Consider the following 27,394-nt stretch of genomic DNA (forward strand, 5'->3'; position numbering starts at 1 on the left):
TGTAGTATAGTGGATTGCGTTCTTGTAGTGTAGTGGACTATGTTCCTGTAGTATTCTGGTTTATGTTACTGTTGTATAGTAGACTACATTCCTATAGTATAGCGGACTACGTTCCTATAGTATAGCCAACTATGTTCCTGTAGTACAGTAGACTATGTTCCTGTTGTATAGTGGACTATGTTCCTGTAGTGTAGCCGACTAGATTCCTGTGGTACAGTGAACTATGTTCCTATAGTATAGTCGACTAGATTCCTATAGTATAGTCGACTATGTTCCTATAGTATAGTCGACTAGATTTCTGTAGTATAATCAACTAGATTCCTGTAGTGTAGTGGACTATGTTCCTGTAGTATTCTGGTTTATGTTACTGTTGTATAGTAGACTATGTTCCTCTTGTATAGTGGACTATGTTCCTGTAGTAAAGTGGACTATGTTCCTGTAGTATAGTCGACTAGATTCCTATAGTATAGTCGACTAGATTCCCGTAGTATAATCAACTATATTCCTGTAGTATAGTGGACTACGTTCCTCTCGTGTAGTCGACTAGATTCCTGTAATATAGTCGACTATGTTCCTAAAGAATAGTGAACTATGCTACTGTAGTATAGTCGACTGTGTTCCTATAGTATAGTCGACTACATTCCTATAGTATAGTGGACTATGTTCCTGTAGTATAGTGGACCGGAAGTTTATGATTAGTTCAGCAAGGCGACTACAATAGTGTGGTTTTATAGACACAGGGTGTGTTTGACACGTGGAGAACATGCAAACTCAACACAGAAAGGACCCGGACCGCCCCGCCTGGGGATCGAACCCAGGACCTTCTTGCTGTGAGGCGACAGTGCTACCCACCGAGCCACAGACAAACAGAACCCAACAGACAGAATTCACGCCCGAACTTGAAGGGACTTGAACCCTGGACCCTCAGATTCAAAGTCTGATGCTCTACCGACTGAGCAATCCAGGCTTCAATGCCATCAACCTATTTACCAAAGTTCAGTTGGTTAAGGACCCCTTAATGGACAAAACGACGTCCCTAAAGACCCAGTTTGACCAGTTTGGTGTGGCAGAACTCCAGTAGCATGAGTTACAACGAAATTAATTACAAAATCCAACTGTGAGCCACAAATATTCCCTTCCTCTGGCGCTCATCCATCATCCTGTCCGTCTATCAGCTCCCATCAGAGAACAGAAAGATTCCTGTAGTGTAGTGGACTATGTTCCTGTAGTATTCTGGTTTATGTTACTGTTGTATAGTAGACTATGTTCCTCTTGTATAGTGGACTATGTTCCTGTAGTAAAGTGGACTATGTTCCTGTAGTATAGTCGACTAGATTCCTATAGTATAGTCGACTAGATTCCCGTAGTATAATCAACTAGATTCCTGTAGTATAGTGGACTACGTTCCTGTCGTGTAGTCGACTAGATTCCTGTAATATAGTCGACTATGTTCCTAAAGAATAGTGAACTATGCTACTGTAGTATAGTCGACTGTGTTCCTATAGTATAGTCGACTAGATTTCTATAGTATAGTGGACTATGTTCCTGTAGTATAGTGGACCGGAAGTTTATGATTAGTTCAGCAAGGCGACTACAATAGTGTGGTTTTATAGACACAGAGTGTGTTTGAAAACCTAGTGAGCTGCCTTGCTGTCTTACTGCCTACACAGGCAGCTGCCTCAGTGGAGAGGATTCTAATAAGTCATCGACTTATAAGGCAGGTTATTCAAACGCGCTACTTGGACAGCGATTCCATCGGGTTTTGCATTTAGCATTTAGCATCTTGCCATTCAAACCAATGGGATGAGGTGGCACAACGCGCTAGCATGTCAACTAACGTCTCCCTTCGTGTACCGAAAACTATTAAATTCACTGACAAGACAGAACTTGCAAATAAAAAACAAGTGCAAGTTTATACTAATTAAAAATCAATAATAATTTATTTACGTTTGAAAAGAACTCGTTCGTTTCTCCGCACCGTCAGCCATGTTTTTATTATTTTTCTGTGAGAGAAGAGCTGCCGCACTGAATGCTGGGATTGCCTTGATTACTAAGGACGCTTCCAATGCTCACTCGTTCTTGAGTCAAAATAACATTGAAATATTAAGATACCTTAGTAGTGAGGATATTAAGGCATCTAGGATTTGGAACAGCCTCCTTTTTGGGAGCGCACGTAGGATGACGTAAAATGCGTCTATGTAGAGAGCGCACTAGCTTTTTGAACACACCCACAGAGTGCGAGTGCTTGACCGGCCTGCCTGCGGTCCAGATCTGTCTCCTAATAAAGAGGAGAATCAGACGACGGCGAGCACGGACTGTTGAGCAGCTGAAGTCTCGTATTGAACGAAACTGCAGCGATTAGAGTCCTTAGTTCTCGACGCATTAAAAAGTCTCATTAATAGGAACTCGGGGGGGAACATACCCCCGTCCCAACTTTTTTGGGTGTGTTGCAGGCATTAAAGAAGAACTCCTTTATTTGTCATATATACAGAGACACGTGTTCAGTCCAACGAAATTCTTTTTCTGCAGATCCCAGCTTGTTTGGGTCAGTCAGTGTCCGGCACCCATGGAGCAGACAGGGTTAAGGGCCTTGCTCAGGGGCCCAACATAGCATAGCAGAGCTTGGATTCGAACCAACAACCTTTCAATTGATAGCCCAAAGCTCCACCCACTAGGCTACCACTGTCTACAAACTACGATGAGGTTGATTAGTGAAATAAAGTTAAGTGAGTGAGTACAGGTGTAATGCCCTGTGATGGGTTGGCGGTGGTGCCCTGTGCAGGGTCTATGTGTTTTTGCTAAATCTTTTTGGGTGGCACTGGACCCATCGTGACCCTGACCAGGATGAAGCCTTTAAAGAAAATAAATGAGGAAATGAATCTGTTATCTTTAAATGCCGCTCAGTTCAGATGATTCATTAAAAAAAGAAACCATTTATTCGTTTATCTTTAATAACTGCCTCATGCTGATCAGGGTCAAGGTGGGTCCAGATCCTACCTGGAAACACTCAGCACAAAGCAGGAATACAACACATTCAGCAGTTCAGAACAGCCAATCCACCTACTGACACGTGCTTAAAGCAGGTAAGAAACCAGAGACCCTAGAGAGAGAGAATCCTCACAGGCAGCTAAAGAACACACAGTGACACAAATCAAGGTTAAAGCCCACGTCCGCACTTTTGCAGCACTTCATCCAGGACGTCACCCTGGTCAGGGTCATAGTGGGTCCCTTACCACTCCAGAAACCTCACACACTCACACACTCACACACTCTCACACAGCAGCTTCAGTAGAAAGTGGAGGCTACTTACGAATGATGCAGCGGAGGAGAGCACGGTGCTCGCTCGGTGTGTGTGCGCGAGTGTGCAAGTGTGTGTGCGAGTGCGTACGCGAGTGTGTGTGTGGGTCCACACTGAACTGCAGCACCAGACTTACACTCGCACATACACACAGAGTGAAGAGAGAGAGAAAGAGAGAGAGCGGGCGAGAGAGCGTGATTGGCTGAGAGAAAGGAGGAGGTGGAGAGAGAGTTTGATGGAGGTCAGATAAAATGAGAGAGGAACCAGGTACAAACTGAGACTGTTTTTCACTTCGTCATGGTCAGGGTTGGGGTGGGTTCAGTGCCACACACTCAGAGGAAATTTAACATCCATCAATCCATCTGCTGCCATGTTTGGGAACGATGGGCTGAAGCCACACAAAGAAACCTGCACCCACAGAAAAAAAACATGTACATATGAGGAGAACATGCCAAAGTTCTTACAGACACTAAGCAGAAGTGAGGATTAACCCCCCCCTACACACAAGTTTTTATTTTAATTTGATTATTTATTTTATTCATTTTTGTTTAAGAAGCTGCGAGAGAACCAGAGTCCTTGCAGTCATCCACAGACCCACTCAGATCTGTGGAGAACATACCAAACTCCACACACACAGTTCCTGGACCTGTTTAGACATACCTGCTGCACCACAGCGCCAGCCAAGGGTGATGAAGTGAATTAAAAGTCTAAATAAAGTACTAGATGTGGCCAAAAGTATGTGGACACCAAACTCATTTATTTAGTTCAGGTGTTTCAGTCACACTCATACACCTAACAGGTGTATATAGACCTTTTAGGTGAATTAGAACTTTGACTGTGAGCGAAAGCTCTTAATGCCTGACAGAGAGCTGTATTGCATTCAGAGAGACACGCTGTGCTCCTCTGTGTTCCCCCACCACATCAATCCTCAAGTGCTCAATTACATCCAGTACATTCAGTAATTACTCATTCACTCACTCACTGTCTTAATCGCTTATCCCAATCAGGGTCTCGGGGGGGGGGGGGGTACTGGAGCCTATCCCAGCTTTTCAATGGACGCAAGGCACACAGTAACACACGCCAGTCCATCGCAGGGCAGACACACATACACACACACATTCACCTATAGCACCTGAATTCAGTGCCTCCAGTTAACCTGACTGCATGTTTTTGGACTGTGGGAGGAAACCGGAGCTCCCGGATGAAACCCACACAGACACGGGGAGAATGTGCAAACTCCGCACAGAAAGGACCCGGACCGCCCTGCCTGGGGATCGAACCCAGGACCTTCTTGCTGTGAGGCGGCAGTGCTACCCACCGTGCCGCCCCATTCGGTAAATAATTAAACTTTATTAAATGATGATTTGAGTCGCTTTATTAACGTACACCCTGATTGATCTAAAGTTATTTAACAGTTCATCTTACTGAAATTCGACCCGTTTGCTGTTTGCTGACCTTTTCAAAGCTCCTCAACTGAGAACTGTTTGATATGAGGCGGTAAAGGTGACTCTGGCCGTTCGAACAAAGCGTAACGTGACTTATTATAGTAAAACAGCGAGTGAGGAATGTGATTAGTGGAGGAACTTATGAGCAGTAATAATGAAGAGAAGTTTAATGCTCCTGTCTCCTTCTTTTACTACAAGAAAATGCTCTTCCACCAGCCGTGATCTTTTAATTCTAGGAACTAAAAGTAATTCTGCATCTTGTGAACGAAGTGGATGTGCTGGGCTGAAGTGATCAAAAGTTCACTCAGATACTGTGGAGCCAGAACATGTAGCGCTTTATAAGTGGGTGGTACTATGGGGTCGTTTTTTTAGTGTTGCTGCCACTTCACTCTGGAACTCTCTTCCTTCCTCTCTACGTTCCACTTCCTCTCTCTCTGAACTAAAAACTCTCCTAAAGACTCACCTGTTTTTCTCAGCATTTTCTCACTTCATCTTCTGCTATTTCTGTGTGATTGTTTCTTTTGTATGTAAAGCGACCCTGGGTTTTGTGAAAGGCGCTATATAAGTGTAACTTATTATTATTATTATTATTATTTATGGCTGTATAATTGTATGTAGAAACAAAAATTGAGATGTATTGGGTGTAGAGATATTGACTTATAAGGCAGGTTATTCGAACGCGCTACTTAGACAGCGATTCCATCGGGTTTCGCTTACTAAGCTAACAGTTAGCATCTAGCCATTCAAACCAATGGGATGGGGTGGCACTGTGCATAATAAAATTCGTGGTAAATAACTCGTGGTACAAAACAAGTACAGGTGTGAGAGCGTTAAATTCCTCAGCCTTAGGCACATCCTGCTCTCCGTAAATGCTGCGTCCAGCTGTGCAGCTGCGCCCAGCTGCGCACACACACCCACCCCCCAAACATTTGGTAAAACCATAGATCAGCTAAAGCCAGGAAAAAAACGGTTAGGACAGGTTGGTGACTAGGGGTACGTCTCACTTTGCGAGCATAAGGTTTCGGCAGGGAGTATAAAAACTTTTTGCATGCACAATACGGGGTCTGTGCTTCATTTTCCCGCTAGGGGTGAAGACTCAGAACGCTGCAGCCTGAGAGCCTGGGGAGAGCTGATTTCTTTGCAACTTTTCAATAAACCTCTTAATTATAATATGAGTGTGTAGACCTGATCAATTATCTAGAAAAGATTCATCAGATACAACAGCACAGCACGCTAGCATGTCAACTAACATCTCCCTTAGTGTACCGAAAACGGTTAAATTCACTGACGAGCCCAAACTTGCAAATAAATACACTTGTGCAAGTTTATACAAATTAAACATCAATAATAATTTATTTACGTTTAAAAATAACTCCGTTCGTTGCCCTGTATCGTCCGCCATATTTGTTATCTTGTTTGTGGAAAAGTCGTGCTGTACTGAATGCTGGGATTGCCTTTACCGCTAAGGCAGCATCAAATGCGCACTAGGGGTGTGTTCGAAAATCTAGTGCGCTCTCTACATAGACGCATTTTATGTCATCCTATGCGTGCTCCCGAGAAGGAGGCTGTTTGAAATCCTAGATGCCTTAATATGCTCCCTACTAAGGTATCTTAAAATGTCAACGGTATTTTGACTCAAGAACGAGTGAGCATGCGAAGCGTCCTTAGTAATCAAGACAATCCCAGCATTCAGTGCGGCACAACTTTATTTTCAAACGTAAATAAATTATTATGGATTTTTAATTTGTATAAACTTGCACAAGTGTCGTTTATTTGCAAGTTCGGGCTAGTCAGGGACAGTTTAACCGTTTTCGGTACACAGAGGGAGATGTTATTTGACATGCTAGCGCGCTGTGCCACCTCATCCCATTGGTTTGAATGGCATAAGGCTAACTGTGTTAGCTTAGTTAGCAAAAACTGATGTTATCGCTGTCTAAGTTGCACATTCGAATAACCTGCCTTATAAGTCAATGACTTATTAGAATTCTTTCTACTGAGGCAGCTGCCTGTGTAGACAGAAGACAGCAAGGCAGCTCACTAGGTTTTTGAACACTGGTCACTGTGAACATGAATAAATATACGTTTAAATATAGATTTAAATCTGAACTGATGGTCCTGTAGAAGATAAACACAAAAGGAAAAGTTTGCTCTCAGAACTTTCTCTCTCATCTAATGATGGGGATGAAAGAATAATTCCGACTCGTCGTTCTCTTGGTATCTCTTATCTCCACACTGTGCGAGAAATGGATTTTTCCTCGACTTTTCCGAGGAATAAGTGATTATCTCACACGCGCTGATGAAGGAAAAGTGCAGACGGGAGGAAATGAAAGACAGATCGATAACCCTTATCAGGAGAAAAAAGAACGTTATCCACGACTGAACTGTTGAAACAAAGAGTCCGGATTAAAAAAACACAACGCAAAGAAAAGACAAGCTTTAAAAAATCCAGCTTTACTGAAGTGAAATACAAATCAAACACTGGATCGTATATCTGCAGTCATGAACATGTTACAGCTGGTAATCATTCTGTTAACCATAACTGATGCGGTACGTGGCTTCTCGTTTCTCCAACCAACGGTCCGTGGGTCATTTATTACCGGGCTGCACAGAAAGAATAAATAATTCGAGATCTCTACATCAGCAATGAAAACACGGCTTTTTTACGGGTGTTATTGTCTCCAATCACCACTAGGTGGAAGCAGCCAAAAAACCTCATTTGTGAGCAGTATTGTTATTCTTTTTAAAATCCCTCCGCCCTCGCGGGTCCATGCAATTATATCTCATATGAAACCGGTCCGTGGTGCAAAAAAGGTTGGCGACCTCTGTCTTAAACAACAGTCAGAGGGTGTGGCCTGCAATCATGGAAAAGATGTTGCTGTGCTTCAGAAGGTTCAGAGCAGAAAGGGCGGTACGGTGGCTCGGTGGGTAGCACTGGCACCTCACGGCAAGAGGGTTGTGGGTTCGATCCCCAGGTGGGACGGTCCAGGTCCTTTCTGTGTGGAGTTAGCATGTTCTCCCCGTGTCTGTGTGGGTTTCCTCCCACAGTCCAAAAACATGCAAGTGAGGTGAACTGGAGATACTAAATCGTCTATATAATATAACCTTGTGAACTGATGAATCTTGTGTAATGAGTAACTACCGTTTCTGTCATGAATGTAACCAAAGTGTAAAACATGATGTTAAAATCCTAATAAATAAAACACCTCATGGCAAGAGGGTCTTGGGTTCAATTCCCAGGTGAATGAAACCCCAGGTGGGCCAGCCTTCACTCCCCACATGCATCAGTGAACCTTGGCCGCCCATAACCCTGTCGGTGGTTTACCACTGTTCGTCCCTTGGACCACTGCAGACTGGGACACACCCCACAAGATCTGCAGTTTTGGAGATGCTCTGACCCAGTCGTTTAGCCATCACAATTTGACGCCCATTTTTCCTGCTTCTAACATCAACTTTGAGGATAAAATGTTCACTTGCTGCCTAATACTGTATATCCCCCCCACCAGGGCCGGCGCTAGGGGGGAGCTGAGGGGGGCATTGCCCCCCCAAATTGTGTCTTTGCCCCCCCAAGCACAATGCAAGCAACGGCTATTTTTAAAATTATCTCTGAACCAATCACAAAAATGCATTTTGTTTTACAGTGTGAAGATATTTCCTTGCTTATTCCTGATTGGCTCTTTGAGTCATATAAAAATCGGCAGACTGCCCCAAACAGTTCAGTTCGGCAGTATATGTTCTGTTAGTGTGAGCGAGAGGCAGGTATACTGGTAAACACTTTTTTTTTACAGAATTAGTATTCTTTTGTTTTCTTTATATTTTAATTTCCCAATAATATAAATATTCTCACTCATTCCTATTTCCACGTTTGAATATTCTCAGTCTGTGTGTAGGTACATTTGTCAGCTTTGACTTAAATTTGTATTAAAGCCTTTCAAGAAATAGAGTTGTTCTATTAGTAATGGCAATTTAATTAAGGGGGCGTATTAAAATGAAATACAATTAGATAATCTTTTTTCTCCATTTACATAATCAACATGTATTTTTTAATCATTGGGTTTTAAGTTTAAGTTCGAAAACATGCATTTTTATTTCTTTACCTCATACATCACTTTAAGCCAGTATCAATAGCTTGGCTGTCATCATTCATGCACAAATCAAGCCTTGAATATATTTCTGGCTTCAAAAACATGACTATCAACATGCCCCCTCATTAGGTTTTACTGCCCCCCCCAAGCAAAGCAGTCCAGAACCGGGGCTGCCCCGCACTAACAGGTGCCGTGATGATGAGATAATCAGTGTTATTCACTTCACCTCTCAGTGGTCATAATGTTATGCCTGGTTGGTGTAATACATAGTGTGTGAACATCTATGTTATTTCACCTTGTAATGCACTTATATTGTGGTGTTATGGAGAGTTACAGTTATACAGTACGATGGATGGTCATGTGTTATAGCCTCTGGTCGACTCTTTACTAGCTACACCTAGTAAACAGAGCTGGGACTCAGCTCAGGACTGAGTCCTCTCACTCTTCGTAACTCGGTCAGTAAACAATAACAGCTTTCTAGTTTTGTATCCGTCGTAGCACCCTGCTGGTTTGAGTTTTTCCATGAGTAGCGTGACGGCACGTCAAGTTTGTAGCCGCTGCCAGTTTCTGCTCTCCTGTCTGTTTTTCTCTGGTGAACATTTGGGTCGTTACTCAGTGGTGGATTGATGAGGTGGAAGCGTCGCACCCAGGTTCTCTTTTGGTTTCTGCTGGAGTGTTTACCTGGATTTCTGTTTCCTGGTGATCTCATGGATAGTGCATGAGGAACCATCGTTTTAGATTGCTAATCAGTGTTCCTGTCCCAACATATTCAAATTACACAATACTGTCTGTATTTGTGTTTTACTTGCTATTGTACCTTTTTGGAAACTGGGTTTGAATGTTTGTGGCATGGTCTCAAATTTTCTTTTTAGTAATTCTGATCAACTACATTGGATGACCCTTCTGTGACTCGTAAACAACAAGAGTCCCTAGCGCCAGCATGTGTTAACATTAGTTACGTGTGACAGTTTTATCTGAAGTTCACTTCATTTGAACATTTTTGTTACCTTTGGATTGGAATCTCACTGAAAATGGTTGAATACCCTACGTAGTGCACTTCACAGGAACAACTTGGGTGAATGGAACGCTCCTACAGAATTGGCGCTAATGGTTGGAAGAAACACTTTCTGAACCAATCAGAGCTTCTGATTGTAATTGTTAGTAAGAAATGCTGTCATTTGCATTTATTCAGTTTGCGTCACACAGATGACGTGGTAATGAAACGCTCGATCGGCTTTCTAACGAGTTCGTGTTTTAAAGAAAATATAAAGTTGACCCACTACAAAGCAGGGTTTCATATATATATATATATATATATATATATAACCCTGCTTTATAGTGGGTCAACTTTATATTTTCTTATATGTATATATATTAATTGTCTTCCAATTTAGAGTAGTCAATGTGTCTTCCGCTGTTCGGGGATCCCTGATATTTTGCAGTCGAGACGTGCTGGGTTCAAAAGGAAGTGGGTATGTTTAATTTAAAGAAGTATAATAAAAAAAAAAAACAGGATTATAAACTGGTGAGTGGAATCACGACACTGTGGACGATAGATCATCAGTAATCAGGGAGCTCTTACTATTATATTTTGATTTATTTATTACTAAAGACTCTGTGGCCCCGTGTTTGGACACCCTGCTATAGCTCCTTCATAGTAATAATATACTGATGTTTTTATATACTGAACCTAATGCCAGATCAGCCTGGCAGAGGCAGCGCCACACTTTCCAGAGCAGCACTGTAGGTCACCGCTCATTTACTATCTGTGTGGCCATTTGTCTTCACCGTGAAAGCCAGAGGCGAGTACCAGTCTGCTGCTCCTGTGACCTCGGCACTGATTCCCAGGGCCTGTTTTCTTCTCTGGAGCATGACAGTGGGGGGGTCTGCTGGAGATGTAAGCTTCATTTTTAACACTCCCGCTGTTTTACAGAGTAAGACAAAAACCAAACATAGTGATTTTATAAAAGGACTTATATTAGTTTGGGAGGTTTTTGTGACAGTTAATATGGTGAATGTTTGGAAACCCCTGGCCAAAAAAGAAGAACAGCCTCCCTATGGCTCCCTGAGCATAGTCCATAAACGCCTTCCATATTGACTCGACACCCTTCATTACAGTTACTCTTGAACACTTGAACCAATCAAACTGCACAATCCCAGTCATCTCCATTAAACATCACATCTTAAAACTAATACTCATCATCAGGAATTGCTGCTGCATATTTACATGTACATTTTTAGCATTTAGGAGACTTTACCCAAAGTGACTTACAGTACTGTGACAGTATACAGTCTAAGCAATTGAGGGTTAAGAGCCTTGCTCAAGGGCCCAACGGTGGCAACCTGGCAGTGGTGGGGCTTGAACCAGCGACCTTTCGATTACTAGTCCAGTATCTTAACCGCTAGGCTACAACTGCCCTTGTAGCATTTTAGAAAGATTATGAAGTTACTGTATCCATATACAGCGGGACCTTGAAACTCGACGCCAGTCGGTTCTGGGAGTGGTGTTGAGTTTTAAAGACGTTGAGTTTCAAGGTATTTTTTCCCCATAAGGATGTTTGGGAAACCTGTTAATGCCTCCATGGTCCCCTGGAACTGCAGATATTTTAGACTAATGTAAGATAATGAGGTTGTTTTTGACTCGTATACAGTACACCCTTGACTTGAATGAATGAATGAATGAATGTAATTGGTTCTGAAGGGCTGTTCTTTACCCCTAACCTCTCTAATGTCTTAAATGCTCTTTTTTGTTATAAATACAAGTATATTCTCCCTTAATCTTAAATTATAGAATAGACATTCCTGTAATAAACAATAATAAACAACAATACACAGTAGTACTGTACATAAACACACATCACATTTCAGTACAGTACGTGTGCTGTACTATACACCATAATACATTTCCTTCTTTTTATATAAAATGTATCTACCAGAAACAACAATAACTCTCATATTTCTCTATTATTTCCTTCTTTATTTCGATAGTGTTGTATATTGTAGGTGTAATTGCACGAAAGAAAGAATACTTTACTGAGCCGAATTCCTTCTTCTCTCTCACTCACTGTCCCCTCTGTCTAATACACAGTGACACATACAGGAGTAATTATACAACAACAAATGTAATAGATTTGTTCATTTTCTCACCACTATACTTTTACTGCACATTCTTTGGGGACATTTTAATATTGAATTTTACAAACTATAAAGAAAACACCAGAAAAACACTGTCCGCTGTGCTGTATATATACAGTGTATCACAAAAGTGAGTACACCCCTCACATTTCTGCAAATATTTGATTATATCTTTTCATGGGACAACACTATAGAAATAAAACTTGGATATAACTTAGAGTAGTCAGTGTACAACTTGTATAGCAGTGTAGATTTACTGTCTTCTGAAAATAACTCAACACACAGCCATTAATGTCTAAATAGCTGCAACATAAGTGAGTACACCCCACAGTGAACATGTCCAAATTGTGCCCAAAGTGTCAATATTTTGTGTGACCACCATTATTATCCAGCACTGCCTTAACCCTCCTGGGCATGGAATTCACCAGAGCTGCACAGGTTGCTACTGGAATCCTCTTCCACTCCTCCATGATGACATCACGGAGCTGGTGGATGTTAGACACCTTGAACTCCTCCACCTTCCACTTGAGGATGCGCCACAGGTGCTCAATTGGGTTTAGTCCATCACCTTTACCTTCAGCTTCCTCAGCAAGGCAGTTGTCATCTTGGAGGTTGTGTTTGGGGTCGTTATCCTGTTGGAAAACTGCCATGAGGCCCAGTTTTTGAAGGGAGGGGATCATGCTCTGTTTCAGAATGTCACAGTACATGTTGGAATTCATGTTTCCCTCAATGAACTGCAGCTCCCCAGTGCCAGCAACACTCATGCAGCCCAAGACCATGATGCTACCACCACCATGCTTGACTGTAGGCAAGATACAGTTGTCTTGGTACTTCTCACCAGGGCGCCGCCACACATGCTGGACACCATCTGAGCCAAACAAGTTTATCTTGGTCTCGTCAGACCACAGGGCATTCCAGTAATCCATGTTCTTGGACTGCTTGTTTTCAGCAAACTGTTTGCTGGCTTTCTTGTGCGTCAGCTTCCTTCTGGGATGACGACCATGCAGACCGAGTTGATGCAGTGTGCGGCGTATGGTCTGAGCACTGACAGGCTGACCTCCCACGTCTTCAACCTCTGCAGCAATGCTGGCAGCACTCATGTGTCTATTTTTTAAAGCCAACCTCTGGATATGACGCCGAACACGTGGACTCGACTTCTTTGGTCGACCCTGGCGAAGCCTGTTCCGAGTGGAACCTGTCCTGGAAAACCGCTGTATGACCTTGGCCACCATGCTGTAGCTCAGTTTCAGGGTGTTAGCAATCTTCTTATAGCCCAGGCCATCTTTGTGGAGAGCAACAATTCTATTTCTCACATCCTCAGAGAGTTCTTTGCCATGAGGTGCCATGTTGAATATCCAGTGGCCAGTATGAGAGAATTGTACCCAAAACACCAAATTTAACAGCCCTGCTCCCCATTTACACCTGGGACCTTGACACATGACACCAGGGAGGGACAACGACACATTTGGGCACAATTTGGACATGTTCACTGTGGGGTGTACTCACTTATGTTGCCAGCTATTTAGACATTAATGGCTGTGTGTTGAGTTATTTTCAGAAGACAGTAAATCTACACTGCTATACAAGCTGTACACTGACTACTCTAAGTTATATCCAAGTTTCATGTCTATAGTGTTGTCCCATGAAAAGATATAATGAAATATTTGCAGAAATGTGAGGGGTGTACTCACTTTTGTGATACACTGTATATATATATATATATATCTATAGAGAGAGAGAGAGAGAGAGAAAGAGAGAGAGAGACGGTTGGAGTCAACTAGTACGTGTTTCGCGAATTTCTGTTCGTAATCCGAAATTTGTTCATACATTAAGTTGAAAAAGATTGTTTGTAACCCGAAATGTTCGTATGGTAAACCGTTCGTAACTCAAGGGTATACTGTACACTGAAAATAACACAAATATAATATAAAAACACTGAAATACAATTAAAAACAGTTAAATACAAGAAAAGCTGCACTTTAGCTTTGCTTCTTTATTGTTTCCTTACGCTTCTTAATTGTGGACATGCTTGATCTTGGAATGCTGTATTCCGTTCAGTACCGGCGCATTCACATAAGCGGCAACACCACTTTTGCACTGCTGTGCAGTTATTTCCTACGGATTGTGCCAGTGACGCACAAAGCTTAACGTGACTTATTGTACTAAAGCAGCGAGTGATGAATGTGATTAGTGAAGGAACTTATGAGCAGTAATAATGAAGAGAAGTTTAGTGCTCCTGTCTCCTTCTTTTACTACATTAAACCACGTTAAGCTTTATTTTCAACCAGAAGCGTTTTAGACTTTGGGAGAAGCTGATTCTGATTCTCACAGTTTCTCAGAAGTTCGAGCTGTAACACAAGTTTAGAAGTGAAACAGGGAGGAAAATCCAGATTTACACAGATACATGTGGAGCTGTAACCCTGGATCTGACGCTTATTCCACACTAATGCAAATTCAGCTCAGATTCACACTTTGTCGTTTTCCGGCACTGGTGGTTTTAGGCAGGGCCAGTGCTCCTGTGACAAGAGGTCTGGAACCCCCAGTGACCTCACTAAATTCAGAGTGAGCCCCCTATGAAGAAATCATACAGCATGATACATTTCAGTGATCATACGGCGGCAAATTGGCAAAAACAACAACAAAAAACAAGCAATGAAATCCACACTCATTCCAAATGAACTCATTACAGTGGTCGACAGTCTGTCTCATGAAGCGACGTCTTTCTCATTCCCACAGTGCGGATTTTAACAGACAGTACAACAAATCTGATCAAAGGAAAGTCTCAGAATGGCCCTTAAGGTTCCCGGGACTCTGACGACTTAGAAACAAGAATAGAAAGAATCAGAATCTGAGCATCTGTGAGTTGTGGTATCTGCCTGTGTTACTGACTTTGTAGGGTGCACAAACGTTCCACACATGCAACAAATTATTCATTTATTTAGTCGGATTAAAAAAAAATTTTTTGGTGGTGGTGTGTTAGTGTGTGTTGTGCTAATATGAGTGGATCAGACACAGCAGCACTGATGAAGTTTTTAAACACCTCACTGTCACTGCTGGACTGAGAATAGTCCACCAACCAAAAACATCCAGCCAACAGCGCCCGTGTGCAGTGTCCTGTGACCACTGATGAAGGTCTAGAAGATGACCAACTCAAACAGCAGCAATAGATGAGCGATCGTCTCTGACTTTACATCTACAAGGTGGACCAACTAGGTAGGCGTGTCTAATAGAGTGGACAGTAACTGGACACGGTATTTACAAACTCCAGCAGCGCTGCTGTGTCTGATCCACTCATACCAGCACAACACACACTAACACACCACCACCATGTCAGTGTCACTGCAGTGCTGAGAATGATCCACCACCTAAATAATACCTGCTCTGTGGTGGTCCTGTGGGGTCCTGACCATTGAAGAACAGCATGAAAGGGGGCTAACAAAGCATGCAGAGAAACAGATGGACTACAGTCAGTAATTGTAGGACTACAAAGTGCTTCTATATGGTAAGTGGAGCTGATAAAATGGAATGTCGAAACAAGGAGGCAGTTTTAATATTATGGCTGATCAGTGTATATGCCAAAAGAGTGTGATCAGCCTACTGGTTATTAAATTGGCTTGTTAAGCTACACATATTGCTAAAATTGTATCAAAATATTTATGTAAAATATGATAAATGCTTCCATCTTTGTGGAAACCATTTGAAAAGGGCGTTTTCTGTCCCAGAAGCCCTGTTTTTGTGACACCAGCATCAGGACCAGACCTTACAATTGACTAAATTTTAAATCATGTTGGAAGCCTTCTAAAAAGAGTGGACGCTGTTATATCTCACAGTTAGTACAGTGTATGTGGTCTGACCAGACCAGAAGTTCAAGTAACCACATGAACTTTCCAGTCTACTTTTCCAGTCCTATAGCTTCTATACAACAATAACAATAATAGAATTTTCAGAAATGTTTCTCCATCTGCGTCAAGTTTCCATTAACTGACAAATAATCCACTGCCATCTGCAGTAATTTAATAGAACGCACCGTATCTTATCAAGTTAAACTCTCCACGTCGCGTCTCTCCTTACATTCGCTCATATATTTTCAGCTTAAAGCCGAACATGAGCCTATCTGACCGCAAAGAGTCTGATCCACGGTCGAGGTCTGACAAGAAAATCGTCATCATTTACAGAAAATACAGCGAAAAATAACCTGCCTGCAGAGATGATGGGCTCAAAAGAAATGGGAAATTGGGCAAAAACAGGCCAATTAGAGGCGCTTCGGTGCTATTATATGCTCACGTGATGAAATAAAATATGAAAGTGAAGACGGTGAAGACGGTGAAGCGAGGAAAAAATAACAGGACTCGAAGCTGATGGGCCTTTCAGCGTAAATCAATCTGTCTAAAACTGAAGCATTAATGTGACCATCGATCTGCTCACATTCAGCCGTTCCAGCCTGCAGTGTGCACTAATGGTGCTGTGTATAGAGTGACCCGATTGTGGAGTTACACACACGCTGTCATTACACACACACACTTTCTGCCCTCTGTCCCAATCAAACGCACTGCAGCAATTTGCGTCCCTGAAAATCAATCCCACCGAGGTCTTGCGACCTCTTTTTTTTATTTTGTGATGACTCCCGTAGCCAGACAATCTGATCTCTGGGGATGTAAGAAGCAACTTCAGACAGCAAGCGCAGACACACCACTTTACTGAAGCTATCTGTTTACTATTTTACTATACGTATACACTAGATGTCCCAAAGTATGTCCCACAACATTTGCTTCTCAGTGTGTAAAACACTTGAAATCAAATCAATTTATATCCTTACAACTTACAACTTTGTGACAAAGTTGTGGTGTAGAACATCCAGGTAGCCTGCACAGAGCATCAGGACCAGACCTCACTATTAACTAAATTTAAAATCACGTTGGAAGCCTTCTCAAAAGAGTGGAGACTGTTATATCTGCAACCACACGTTAACGTCTGTGGTTTTGGAATTGGACGTCCAATGAGCTCATGCGGTCTGACAATATAAAATGAAATCCATTTATATTCTTACAACTTTGTGGTGTAAAACAACCCAGGTAGCCTGCACAGAGCTCTGACTTCAACCTCATTAAACACCTTTGGAATTGCAGTGATTGCAAGCTAGATTGGGTCTAATCTCAGTGTCTGACCTAACAAATGCTCCTTTTTTTAATAGACACGATTTAAACCTTGCGGAAAGCCTTCTCGGAGGACTAATTGCTGTAATAGCCACTATAAAGGGGGGTCAACATCATGTTAATGCTCATGGTATTGGAATGGGACGGCCAAAGAGCTCACAGTGAGATGTTCAGATACCTTCAGCTTTGTAGAGTATTAGAAAGGATTTAAAATGTAGTAAAAATTTAATACCAAGTAGTACTAGGGATGTTATTTAAATTTGGGATTTCAATCATTTCTGTAGCTGTTTTTCTTCTGTGAGTAGAATTTAGTAAATAAAACAAAAATGTACTGATGCAAAGCAAGCTTCACTGTGGACGGGTCATCCATGCTTCAGCAGCTTTCAATAGCAGATCTTGGTTTTTTAACTGTATTTTGGATAACATCTGACAATCCAGACCAGTTTTTGACCAGTTTACCTTTTGGCAAAATTGCTACGGGTGCAGTCAAACTACCCACCATTAAGCCAACATCTCTCACAAGCTTTTGCAGACCTGCCTTGTTGGAGATAAAGTCTAGACACAGTGACAAGAAATATATCTAGCATGTCAAATATCTGGATATGAGTTGCCCGACTGGCAATGAGTTCTATGTTGAACAGCCAATGAGAAACGCAGGGGAGAAGTGTAAACAGGTGGGACAGGGGCGTAATATAGTTTATATCAGAATACATCAGCACACACACAAGTTTTACATTATTTCTGACCTGATCGTTCTCTACAAAACACCCACGCTGCATTGCAAAAAATATTTATTAACCTCCAACTCACTACAGAACAATCCATACTGTTCACGTAGCCAAATCCACTCAGATTCATTTATTTTTTCTCGTTGATTTTACGCTGCACATCAGCGCACAAACTTTGATCGCTCTCTACTTGTTGACGTACATTTTTGGACGTGGTATCATTAAACCCCTCGTCACTTCGTTACGTTTGTTTTCGTAACAAAACGTAGTTTGGGAGACCAAAGAAGCTCGCCAGTGATTCCACTTGGTGATAGGTGACCTGACGTGTAGGGTGAACTTGGCATTAGGGTTTGCCACCTGACCCAGTTTTCCCAGGATTGTCCTTCTTTAACAGTCATTCCCGGAAACTCCCTCCCAGGACACTTAATGTCCCGGTTTTCTATGAGCTAAAGTTATTTTGCATCCTGTTGTTTCTTCACAGTGCTGCCTGAGGGACCTTGTGGAGTAACGAGTTGGCCATCAAAGTGGCAGTTAACGATAATTGCACTAATTGCGCTAAATCTGCGAATTAATGGTGACGTTATTCTTGCAGAAAGGTCATTAACATGGGTGGCGAGACGCAGAAACTGTGTGTAACTGGATGAAAAATTAAAAAAGTAGACCACATGGCTAAAGCCGACCCTGGGCGATCCACTTTCTGCTACCTGTTCCACGTGCTCGGTTACAATTTTGATTAAACAAGAGAACAAAACCACAGAAGTGGTCAGTCGGTCATCAGTATGGCATCGTCCAGGTTTTTTTGTACCACGATAAAAATAAAAGTTAAAAAATAACCTTTATGGGGATTTCTCTGTTTAAACATAGACTCAGGAGTTAAAGTCTGTCATTTTAAAGACCCGCCGTGTAGAGTAAAATAAATAAACACTGCCATCTAGTGCACCAAGAAGCCTTTATCTTCTAATTAAATTTATTTTGTAGAAAAACCAAAGAAAACGTAGCGTAACTATCTACATTTAATCATTAGCCGTTAGCTTAGCCGTTACCTTCTTACTCAACAACAGCGTGATGCTAGTCTAAGTTATCTAACTGCATTACGTTTTTTTTATTATTCTGTAACATTTATTGGGTTTCAGGCTTTTAAATAGTTTTTGCCTCACATGAAATTTGATATAAATATATACAAAAATAAATAAAGAAATAAATAAATTTGATGCAGTGTAATGCTTATTGCTAACCGTGTAACTGACGTTACTGCTGCTCTCCAAAACCTAGAACATAATTCAAATAGCACGGAACTCCTCAAAACTGTGTATTCATCAAACTTCTTATTAATATAACAAGGCTTTGCAATGTCCAAATATTGTGCCATCCTTATAAAAAGGCATGTTACAAAAGCCAAATGTAATATTTCTTATTATGGTTTATTATGGTGCACTTTCCTTAAGAGCAGCCAGGTCTGAAATGTCAATTGATTCTTTTGTCCAACAAAACTCACAAGTAAACTCTTAAGGTTTGTACCCCTGAACTTAAATAAAGGTTTATCTGGCAAATAAGTGAGAGTGTACACCTTTACTTTGCTTGCGATGCTTGCACAAACATGATCTTTGTCTAAATTGTATTTTAATTGTAAGTTTCGCTCAGTAGTCCAATCATTTTGTTTAAAATAATCGTTAACACTAACAATCGTTAAAGTCTGTTTGTTTGGATTTTAACGTTATGTTTTACACTTTAGTTACATTCATGACAGAAACGGTAGTTACTCGATATACAAGGTTCATCATCCAGTCATGGACAACTTAGTGTCTCCAATTCACCTCACTTGCACGTCTTTGGACTGTGGGAGGAAATCGGAGCTCCCAGAGGAAACCCACACGGACATGCAAACTCCACACAGAAAGGACCCGTACCGCCCCACCTTGGGATCAAACCCAGGACCTTCTCGCTGTGAGGCGACAGTGCTACCCACTTAGCCACCCTAATCATTAAAGTCAAACGTACACCTCTAAGAGACATGGAAGGATGCAGTACTACCATACTGCACAGCATATTTATTTATTTATAGGTGTCCCAGCAGTATTTATTGATGTCATGATTTTTGTGTATGCATGGTCTCAGTATAGAGTATAGTCTATGTCTAGGGTTTATTCATCTTTTTCTTTTGCCAGAATTTGATCATTGAAAGAATAATTTGATTCCTCTGATAGAATTCAATAGTTACCCTGAAGTGTTGAAATCTCACTGGGATCTGTGCAAATACTGTAAAGGCAGGTTTTATGGGATAATTTAGTGGGCATTGCTGGTTTGTTATTTAAAGTGGGTGCTTGGTACCAGCTCAAACTTACTGTCTGGTAAGGCCAGGGATCTTACCTTAATTCTGTTAACTTACCTTTAACCTTGCAGGTGTACAAAAAGGAAAACAAATCAAAGAAAAATTCAATTTACCCTGCATGTTAAAGTACTAATCCACTGACTAATGTTGCTCAAATAGAAACAACAGAAACAATACTAAAACTAAAATGTTAAATAAAATACTAAAACTAAAATGTTAAAGATTGGAAATGATATTTATTTTACTTTTTACTTACCACTTTATTCTGACAGGGGCAGTATGGTGGCTCATGGGCAGCATTGTTGCCTCACAGCAAGAAAGTCCTGGGATTGAGTCCCAGGTGGAGCAGTCCGGTCCTTTCTGTGTGGAGTTTGCACGTTCTCCCAGTGTCTACTTGGGTTTCCTCCCACAGTCCAACAACACGCAAGTTAGGTGAATAGAAGATACAAAAATGGCTAAGATGGTGTTTAAAACATGATGTTAAAATCCTAATAGACAAACAATAAACTTTATTCTGAAGAGGGTTGTGCTGGGAAACACTGGGCACAGTGTTTATACTGTATGTAAATAACGACTCCAAACTTTTGTCATAGAGCTTTTACACATTTAATTAAAATACTATTACATTTGTCTACATTAGAACTCTTCTAAATCTACAGATGATAAAAATAATTGGAACAAAATATAACATTTACAATGCAGCACTGCACGGCTATTCACAGGTAAATACAGTACGTACAGTACAGTACAGTACAAACAATGGTACATCTGAAAACCAACAGCTTAAGAAACGATCTATTAGAAGACAGATTAGGAGACGACAGATTAAAATGTGTTCATATGTACACAAACAACTTTAATAGCAGAATAATGATGAAGTAAACCAATACATCATCTCCAACTTTAAATAACTTTACACATTAATCAGTACAAATTTAGTTGAAAGAACAATTTATTCCAAATATGTCCAGTGGGGTTGAGGTCATGGGGAAGGGGAGGTTCAGACCACTGGAGTTCCTTCACATCAAGGTTGTAATGGACCTTGCTTTGTGTATAGCACAGTCATGCTGAAACTGGGAAGGGCCTTCCCAAAAATACATACAGTTTACAACCTTAAATGTAAGATGTAAACAACTCATGCCAACCCAAAAGCAGTAATTCTGACCATTTTTATGTGTCAGGCGTGACTGACTCAGTCTTAACGCAGTGGTGATACGAATCCTCCTCTGTGTGAACACACTGGTGCTCTTGGAGATCAGTCTCGACAGCAAAAGTAATCCCACATTCTAAGCACTGATACGGGTTATCCTCTCTGTGACTGTTCTGGTGTTGTTTAAGGATACTTTGCCGAGTGAAACTCTTCCCGCAGTGTGAACAGTCGTACGGCTTTTCTCCAGTGTGAACACGCTGGTGGATTTTGAGATCACTTTGTCGGGTAAAACTCTTCTCACATTGTAAGCATTGGTATGGTTTCTCTCCCCTGTGACTGCGCTCATGTCGTTTAAGGATACTCTGTCGGGTGAAGCTCTTCCCGCACTGGGAACAGTGATACGGCTTCTCTCCAGTGTGAACGCGCTGGTGGATTTTGAGATCGCTCTGTCGGGTAAAACTCTTTCCGCACTGTAAGCACTGATACGGTTTCTCTACTGTATGACTGTGCTGGTGTTGCTGAAGTTGGGTTTGGGCGCTGAACCTTTTCCCACACTGTGAGCACTGATACGGCCGCTCTTCTGAGTGACACTGTTGGTGGTATTGAAGATTAGACTTTTGAGTGAAGCTCTTCCCACAGTGCGTGCACTGATATGGTTTCTCACCTGTGTGAGTGCGCTGGTGTGTCGAGAGAGCACTCTGTTTAATAAACCTTTTCCCACATTGTGAACACTGATGCGGTTTCTCTCCTGTGTGAATGCGCTGATGCTGCCTGAGATTCGAATTGCTGCTAAAACTTTTCCCACACTGTGAACAGTGATACGGCTTCTCTCCTGTGTGAGTGTGCTGGTGTTTGCGGATATTCGCCTGAAAAGTGAAACTTTTCCCGCAGAGCGTGCAGTGATAGGGTTTTTCTCCAGTATGAATGCGCTGGTGTAGTCGGAGGGTTCCTTGCCGGGTAAAACGCTTTCCGCACTCCAAACACTGGTATGGTTTTTCTCCTGTGTGAATGCGCTGGTGTCGGATTAGATTTCTGTAGCCATTAAAGCTCTCTCCACACTGGGAGCAGTGGTACAGTTTTCCTTCCTCATGGACATACTGGTGTGATTTCAGACTGCTGCTGTGGACGAAGCTCTTTCCACACTGTAAGCACGTGTAGGGTTTCTCTCCTGTGTGAATGCGTTGGTGTACCTTCAGATTGCACTGGACGTTGAAACTCTTCCCGCACTGTAAGCACTCATACAGTTTCTTTTTTGAGGGACTGAGCTGGAGTCCAAAAGCCTGAATTTCTTCCTCCATTGTTCTGTGTAAGGTGTGAGGCTGGAGTGAACCAGACAACACTTGACATTTAAGATATGGACGGGAGAGTCATCATTTATTTCTGTTAGAGAAAAAGTAAAGATATTTTAGAGATGTTAATCAGTCTAGGGAGCAGACCCAGTTTTATAAACTGTGACATCTAAGCGGTATTATACAACAGTTAGTTCCGACCTTACAATCTGATTGGTTGAGAAGCGTTCTAACTGTGCACACAGGCGACACAGACTTTTTTCCCGATCGCGATTTAAATCCATTGTCTGATATACAATCCAGTGCACTGTGTAGGGAACATAAATCAGTTATCTAATTCCCTATCTAGTGCACAATGTAGTGAACATGAATGCGTTATCTGATATACAATCTAGTGCACTGTGTAGGGAACATTAATGTGTTTGTAACGTGAACAGTTAGCTTAATAGCCCAGTTAGCAGCTCATAAAAGTTCAGTTATCACCCATAATCCTTTGGTGTGTGCGAGAGGTTTTTTATTTCTTTTTTTCCCTTCGGAGGTTCTTGCCTTTTTCTTCTTGTTCTTACCTCCCTGAAATGAGTTTTTGCAACTTGGGATGTCTGCTTTGTAGTGTTAAACTTTATATTCGTTGTGGAACTACTTTTTGGCGGAAGGTATTGTCAATATTAAAGCATATTTATTATGAAATTCAGGGCTGCTTTGATTTATTTTCTTTCTTTATTTTGTAAAAACTGTTGTATAAAAGCAATAGAACACTTGAGCTCGCCTTCGGCTCGTGCCTGCGACCAAATCACAGCCGTGATGTTATTCGCGATAACACACTCCCTCTCGTGTTCTATTGCTTAAGTGAAAACTAAAACACTTTATTACATTTCTTGTTAAATGTAAGGAAAGTTTATCAGTCCTGCACTGATCTAACAACAGCATCCCTCATCAGACTGGACAATAAATAAACGTTCTGTTGCAAACAACGACATTACGAACGCAGTAACGATCCACACATGCAAGGACACAATTCCTCTCTAGACAGTCTAGAAAGAATCATTCAGAGCGATAATTAAAACTCTGGATTCCAAGTCTGTCTTACTTCAGGTCAAGTGGTTCAGCTGAGTTTGCAAACGTGGTTTTATTTGTTAAAGGGAGAGTTAAGGGTCATTGTACAATACTTAAATATTAAATAAACAATAACAAAAATTATAGATAGAACTGCACTAAATCACGTGTACTGATTCCATCATATATTGTGTCATTTTGTGGGGCCGAGCAAAGCTTATAGTCCTCAAAACCTTCATTATATACGTGGTGTAATTCAAAATAAGCCACAGACATATAAAACATACTAGTCATACAAAAAAAACTGTCAGAATCTTTAAAAATACAGTGATACTAATTTAATTTTTTATCATACTGCCCAGCCCTAGTACATCTACACAAATCTATAATTTAACAAGCGTAATACATACATGTGTTTTTTCTTTAATTCTTTATTTACAATACAGCCACATTCCAATAGCATCTATATTCTGTTAAATTACAAGTTAACGTCCATTCATAAGTGCTGGCATAAGTGTTTTATGATCTTATTGATTTCTGTCAGTTTGTTCTTACTTCCAAAGTACAAATTTAAGTTGTCTTACAAGTTAAAAGCTGCTGGACTATGAGTGACTGTCCACAGTCAAGCAAGGTTTACATACAGGTTTAGGGACTGACTTCCAAGTAAGAAGCCTCTATTGCTTTTTTGTCCATATGATCAGCAACAAACTTCTGTTGAGCTTTAAGGTGGCAGGTCCTTAAGCCAATGCCAACATCTGCAAGAGTAAAAGTGTTTTATCAGTTCCTAATTCAGCCAGACATTGAGACACTTTTTTAAGTGTTAGGTTAGGTAGCGTTAGTTTGTTTTTAATGAGCTTGGTCCAAGATTTTTTACCCCAGCCAACCTTGCCCTATTTATATGGATACAAATAAGTCACCAGACATAGTCAAATACATTTACTTAGGAGGAATTAGGAGCCAAAATGAACCAAAATGAAAACCATTAACTTCCTTCAACATCAAATTACTAATAAAAGGCTCTATGTACAATTTCCTGAACTGGTTCGGTTAAGTTGTTAATGTGAAACTGGTGGTTTGGGTAGTTTTGGACACTATTGTTTGGCTATTTATTGTGGAAAACAATAAAAATAATTGTTTAGTCAAATTTTAACATACACATCCTAACATTAACCACATTATTTTGTAACTCACATAATTTTATCAGCAGGGACTTGGTTTAGATCTGACCACTGGAGAGATTGTTGTCTGAACATATTGCATGTTGGGTTTTTTAATGATTTTGGTCAGAGACTTTTTAAACTACAGCCAAACTTGCCCTATTTATATGGATACAAAGAAGTCACCAGCCATAGTCAAATACTTTTACTTAGGAGGAATTAGGAGGTCCTGCCACCAAAATGAATGTCATTAAAAACTTCCTTCAACATCAAATTAATAAGGAAAGTTTCTAAGTAAATTTTTCTAAACTATCAAAAAATAAAGATGGAGAACTAAAAAAAACATTTAAAAATGATTTGAACACCAGGACTTTGAGATGCTTGAGAAATGTGAACAGTTGTATTATACTGTGAAATACAGACGTTTACTTAGCATCTTTTTATAGAACAAATGACTGATTTCTTATCAGATGTTTGTTAGATTATTTATGTATTAAGAGATTGACCACTCAAATATTAAAGCTGGAAGGTAAACACCACATGCACAGCAATACATACACATCCTAACATCAACCACATTATTTCTGTAACTCGCATAATTTTATCAGCAGTTTCTTGGTTTATATCTGACCCCCCCGGAGACACTTTAATCTGAACACTTTTCTTAGTGCTAGGTGGCATGTTGGGTTTATTGTTTTATGATATTGGGGCCACTCTTACTCATAATTTGTTTTAACACAGCCAGACTTCCCTTATTTATATGGAAACAAAGAAGTCACCAGCCATAGTCAAATACTTTTACTTAGTAGGAATTAGGAGCCAAAATGAACCAAAATTAAAGCCATTAACAAACATCCTTCAACATCAAATTACTAATAAATGTATGTACATTTACATGAACTGTCAACAAACACAAAAGATAGAAGATAACTCAAATTTCTATTTTAAGTGTTTTTTAAGTAAAAACAGTGGCATAAATGATTAAAAACAACTATTAAATAAATGTCCTTTAGAAGTCTTCCTGTAATTTACATTTACATACATACAGAAAGTGCTCTGAAATACTTGAGAAATGTTTTTTACTTTTGTAGAAGCACATGTGCAGTTGTATTATTGAAATAGACTTTTACATAGTTAAAGATAATTAGTTTGTACATTTATAACAAAAGCAATGATGAATGACTGATTTCTTATCAGATGTTTGTTATGTATTAATTGATTGATTGATTTATTAAGAGATTGAATATTGAAGCTAAAAGGTAAATAGAACATAGACATCCTAACATTAACCCCATTATTTTGTAACTCACATGATTTTATGAAACACACACTGTTACCTACATTAGGAATAGAAATACAGTACAGGTCTTCACCATCTATCCTAAATCTGAGCGTTCCTGTCTGTGGACCCTATAAAGCATCTACCATCGGGGCTGGGAAAGAGCGTTCACATAATCCAGATCAAACCAAATATCATATACGAACTACAATAACAATAACACAGTCAAATCAGTAATAATCTGGTAAATACAGCTTATAGGAAGTAAAATGTAAATACAGTTTAGTTTCACTAACCAGAATCCCGGTGCTGCGGTCCGAGCCGCAAACCAAACGCTGAGCCATATTTTCACTTTCCGCCTGTTTTCATGAATGCGGATTTCTGTTTATTAGAGTAAATAAATGTTTATAAATCTATTTAATAAAACAGAGGGGAGCTGCAGGTTTATTTAGCTGAAGATGATCTATTGTGCTTCTTATGCACTTCTTCTTAAAACTGAGGTGCGTTACAGTTACCCAAAAGTTCCTTTAGTAGCCTCTGCTGCACTGGAGTCTAAACGGCACCAAGCAAAGAGGCACCATCCGAATATCCATACATTCATCCATCCATACATTCATCCATCCGAACATCCATATATTCATCCATCCATACATTCATCCATCCGAACATCCATACATTTATCCATCCATACATTCATCCATCCGAACATCCATACATTCATCCATCCATACATTCATCCATCCGAACATCCATATATTCATCCATCCATACATTCATCCATCCGAACATCCATACATTTATCCATCCATACATTCATCCATCCGAACATCCATACATTCATCCATCCATACATTTATCCATCCGAACATCCATACATTCATCCATCCATACATTCATCCATCCATACATTCATCCATACATTTATCCATCCGAACATCCATACATTCATCCATCCATACATTCATCCATCCGAACATCCATACATTCATCCATCCATACATTTATCCATCCGAACATCCATACATTCATCCATACATTCATCCATCCATACATTTATCCATCCGAACATCCATACATTCATCCATTCATCCATCCAAAAATCCATACATTCATCCATCCAAACATCCATACATTCATCCATTCATCCATCCAAACATTCATCCATTCATACATCCATACATTTATCCATCCAAACATCCATACATTCATCCATTCATCCATCCAAAAATCCATACATTCATCCATCCAAACATCCATACATTCATCCATTCATCCATCCAAACATTCATCCATCCA

The 27,394-nt window shown here is 40.6% G+C and overlaps 1 protein-coding gene and 1 non-coding gene across 2 annotated transcripts; both read right to left on the bottom strand.

Moving 5' to 3' along the window:
* Positions 1-890: 890 nt before the first annotated feature.
* On the bottom strand, positions 891-967 carry trnaq-uug (transfer RNA glutamine (anticodon UUG)). Its single transcript has one exon. It is a non-coding gene; the product is annotated as a tRNA-Gln (tRNA).
* Positions 968-20,769: 19,802 nt separating this feature from the next.
* On the bottom strand, positions 20,770-22,618 carry LOC134322126 (zinc finger protein OZF-like). Its single transcript, XM_063003995.1, has one exon. It carries the CDS (start codon positions 22,616-22,618, stop codon positions 21,341-21,343), a length of 1,278 nt encoding a protein of 425 aa, XP_062860065.1. The 3' UTR covers positions 20,770-21,340.
* Positions 22,619-27,394: the final 4,776 nt, after the last annotated feature.

Source organism: Trichomycterus rosablanca, chromosome 10, assembly GCF_030014385.1.
Source record: "Trichomycterus rosablanca isolate fTriRos1 chromosome 10, fTriRos1.hap1, whole genome shotgun sequence".
NCBI classification, from domain to species: Eukaryota; Metazoa; Chordata; class Actinopteri; order Siluriformes; family Trichomycteridae; genus Trichomycterus; species Trichomycterus rosablanca.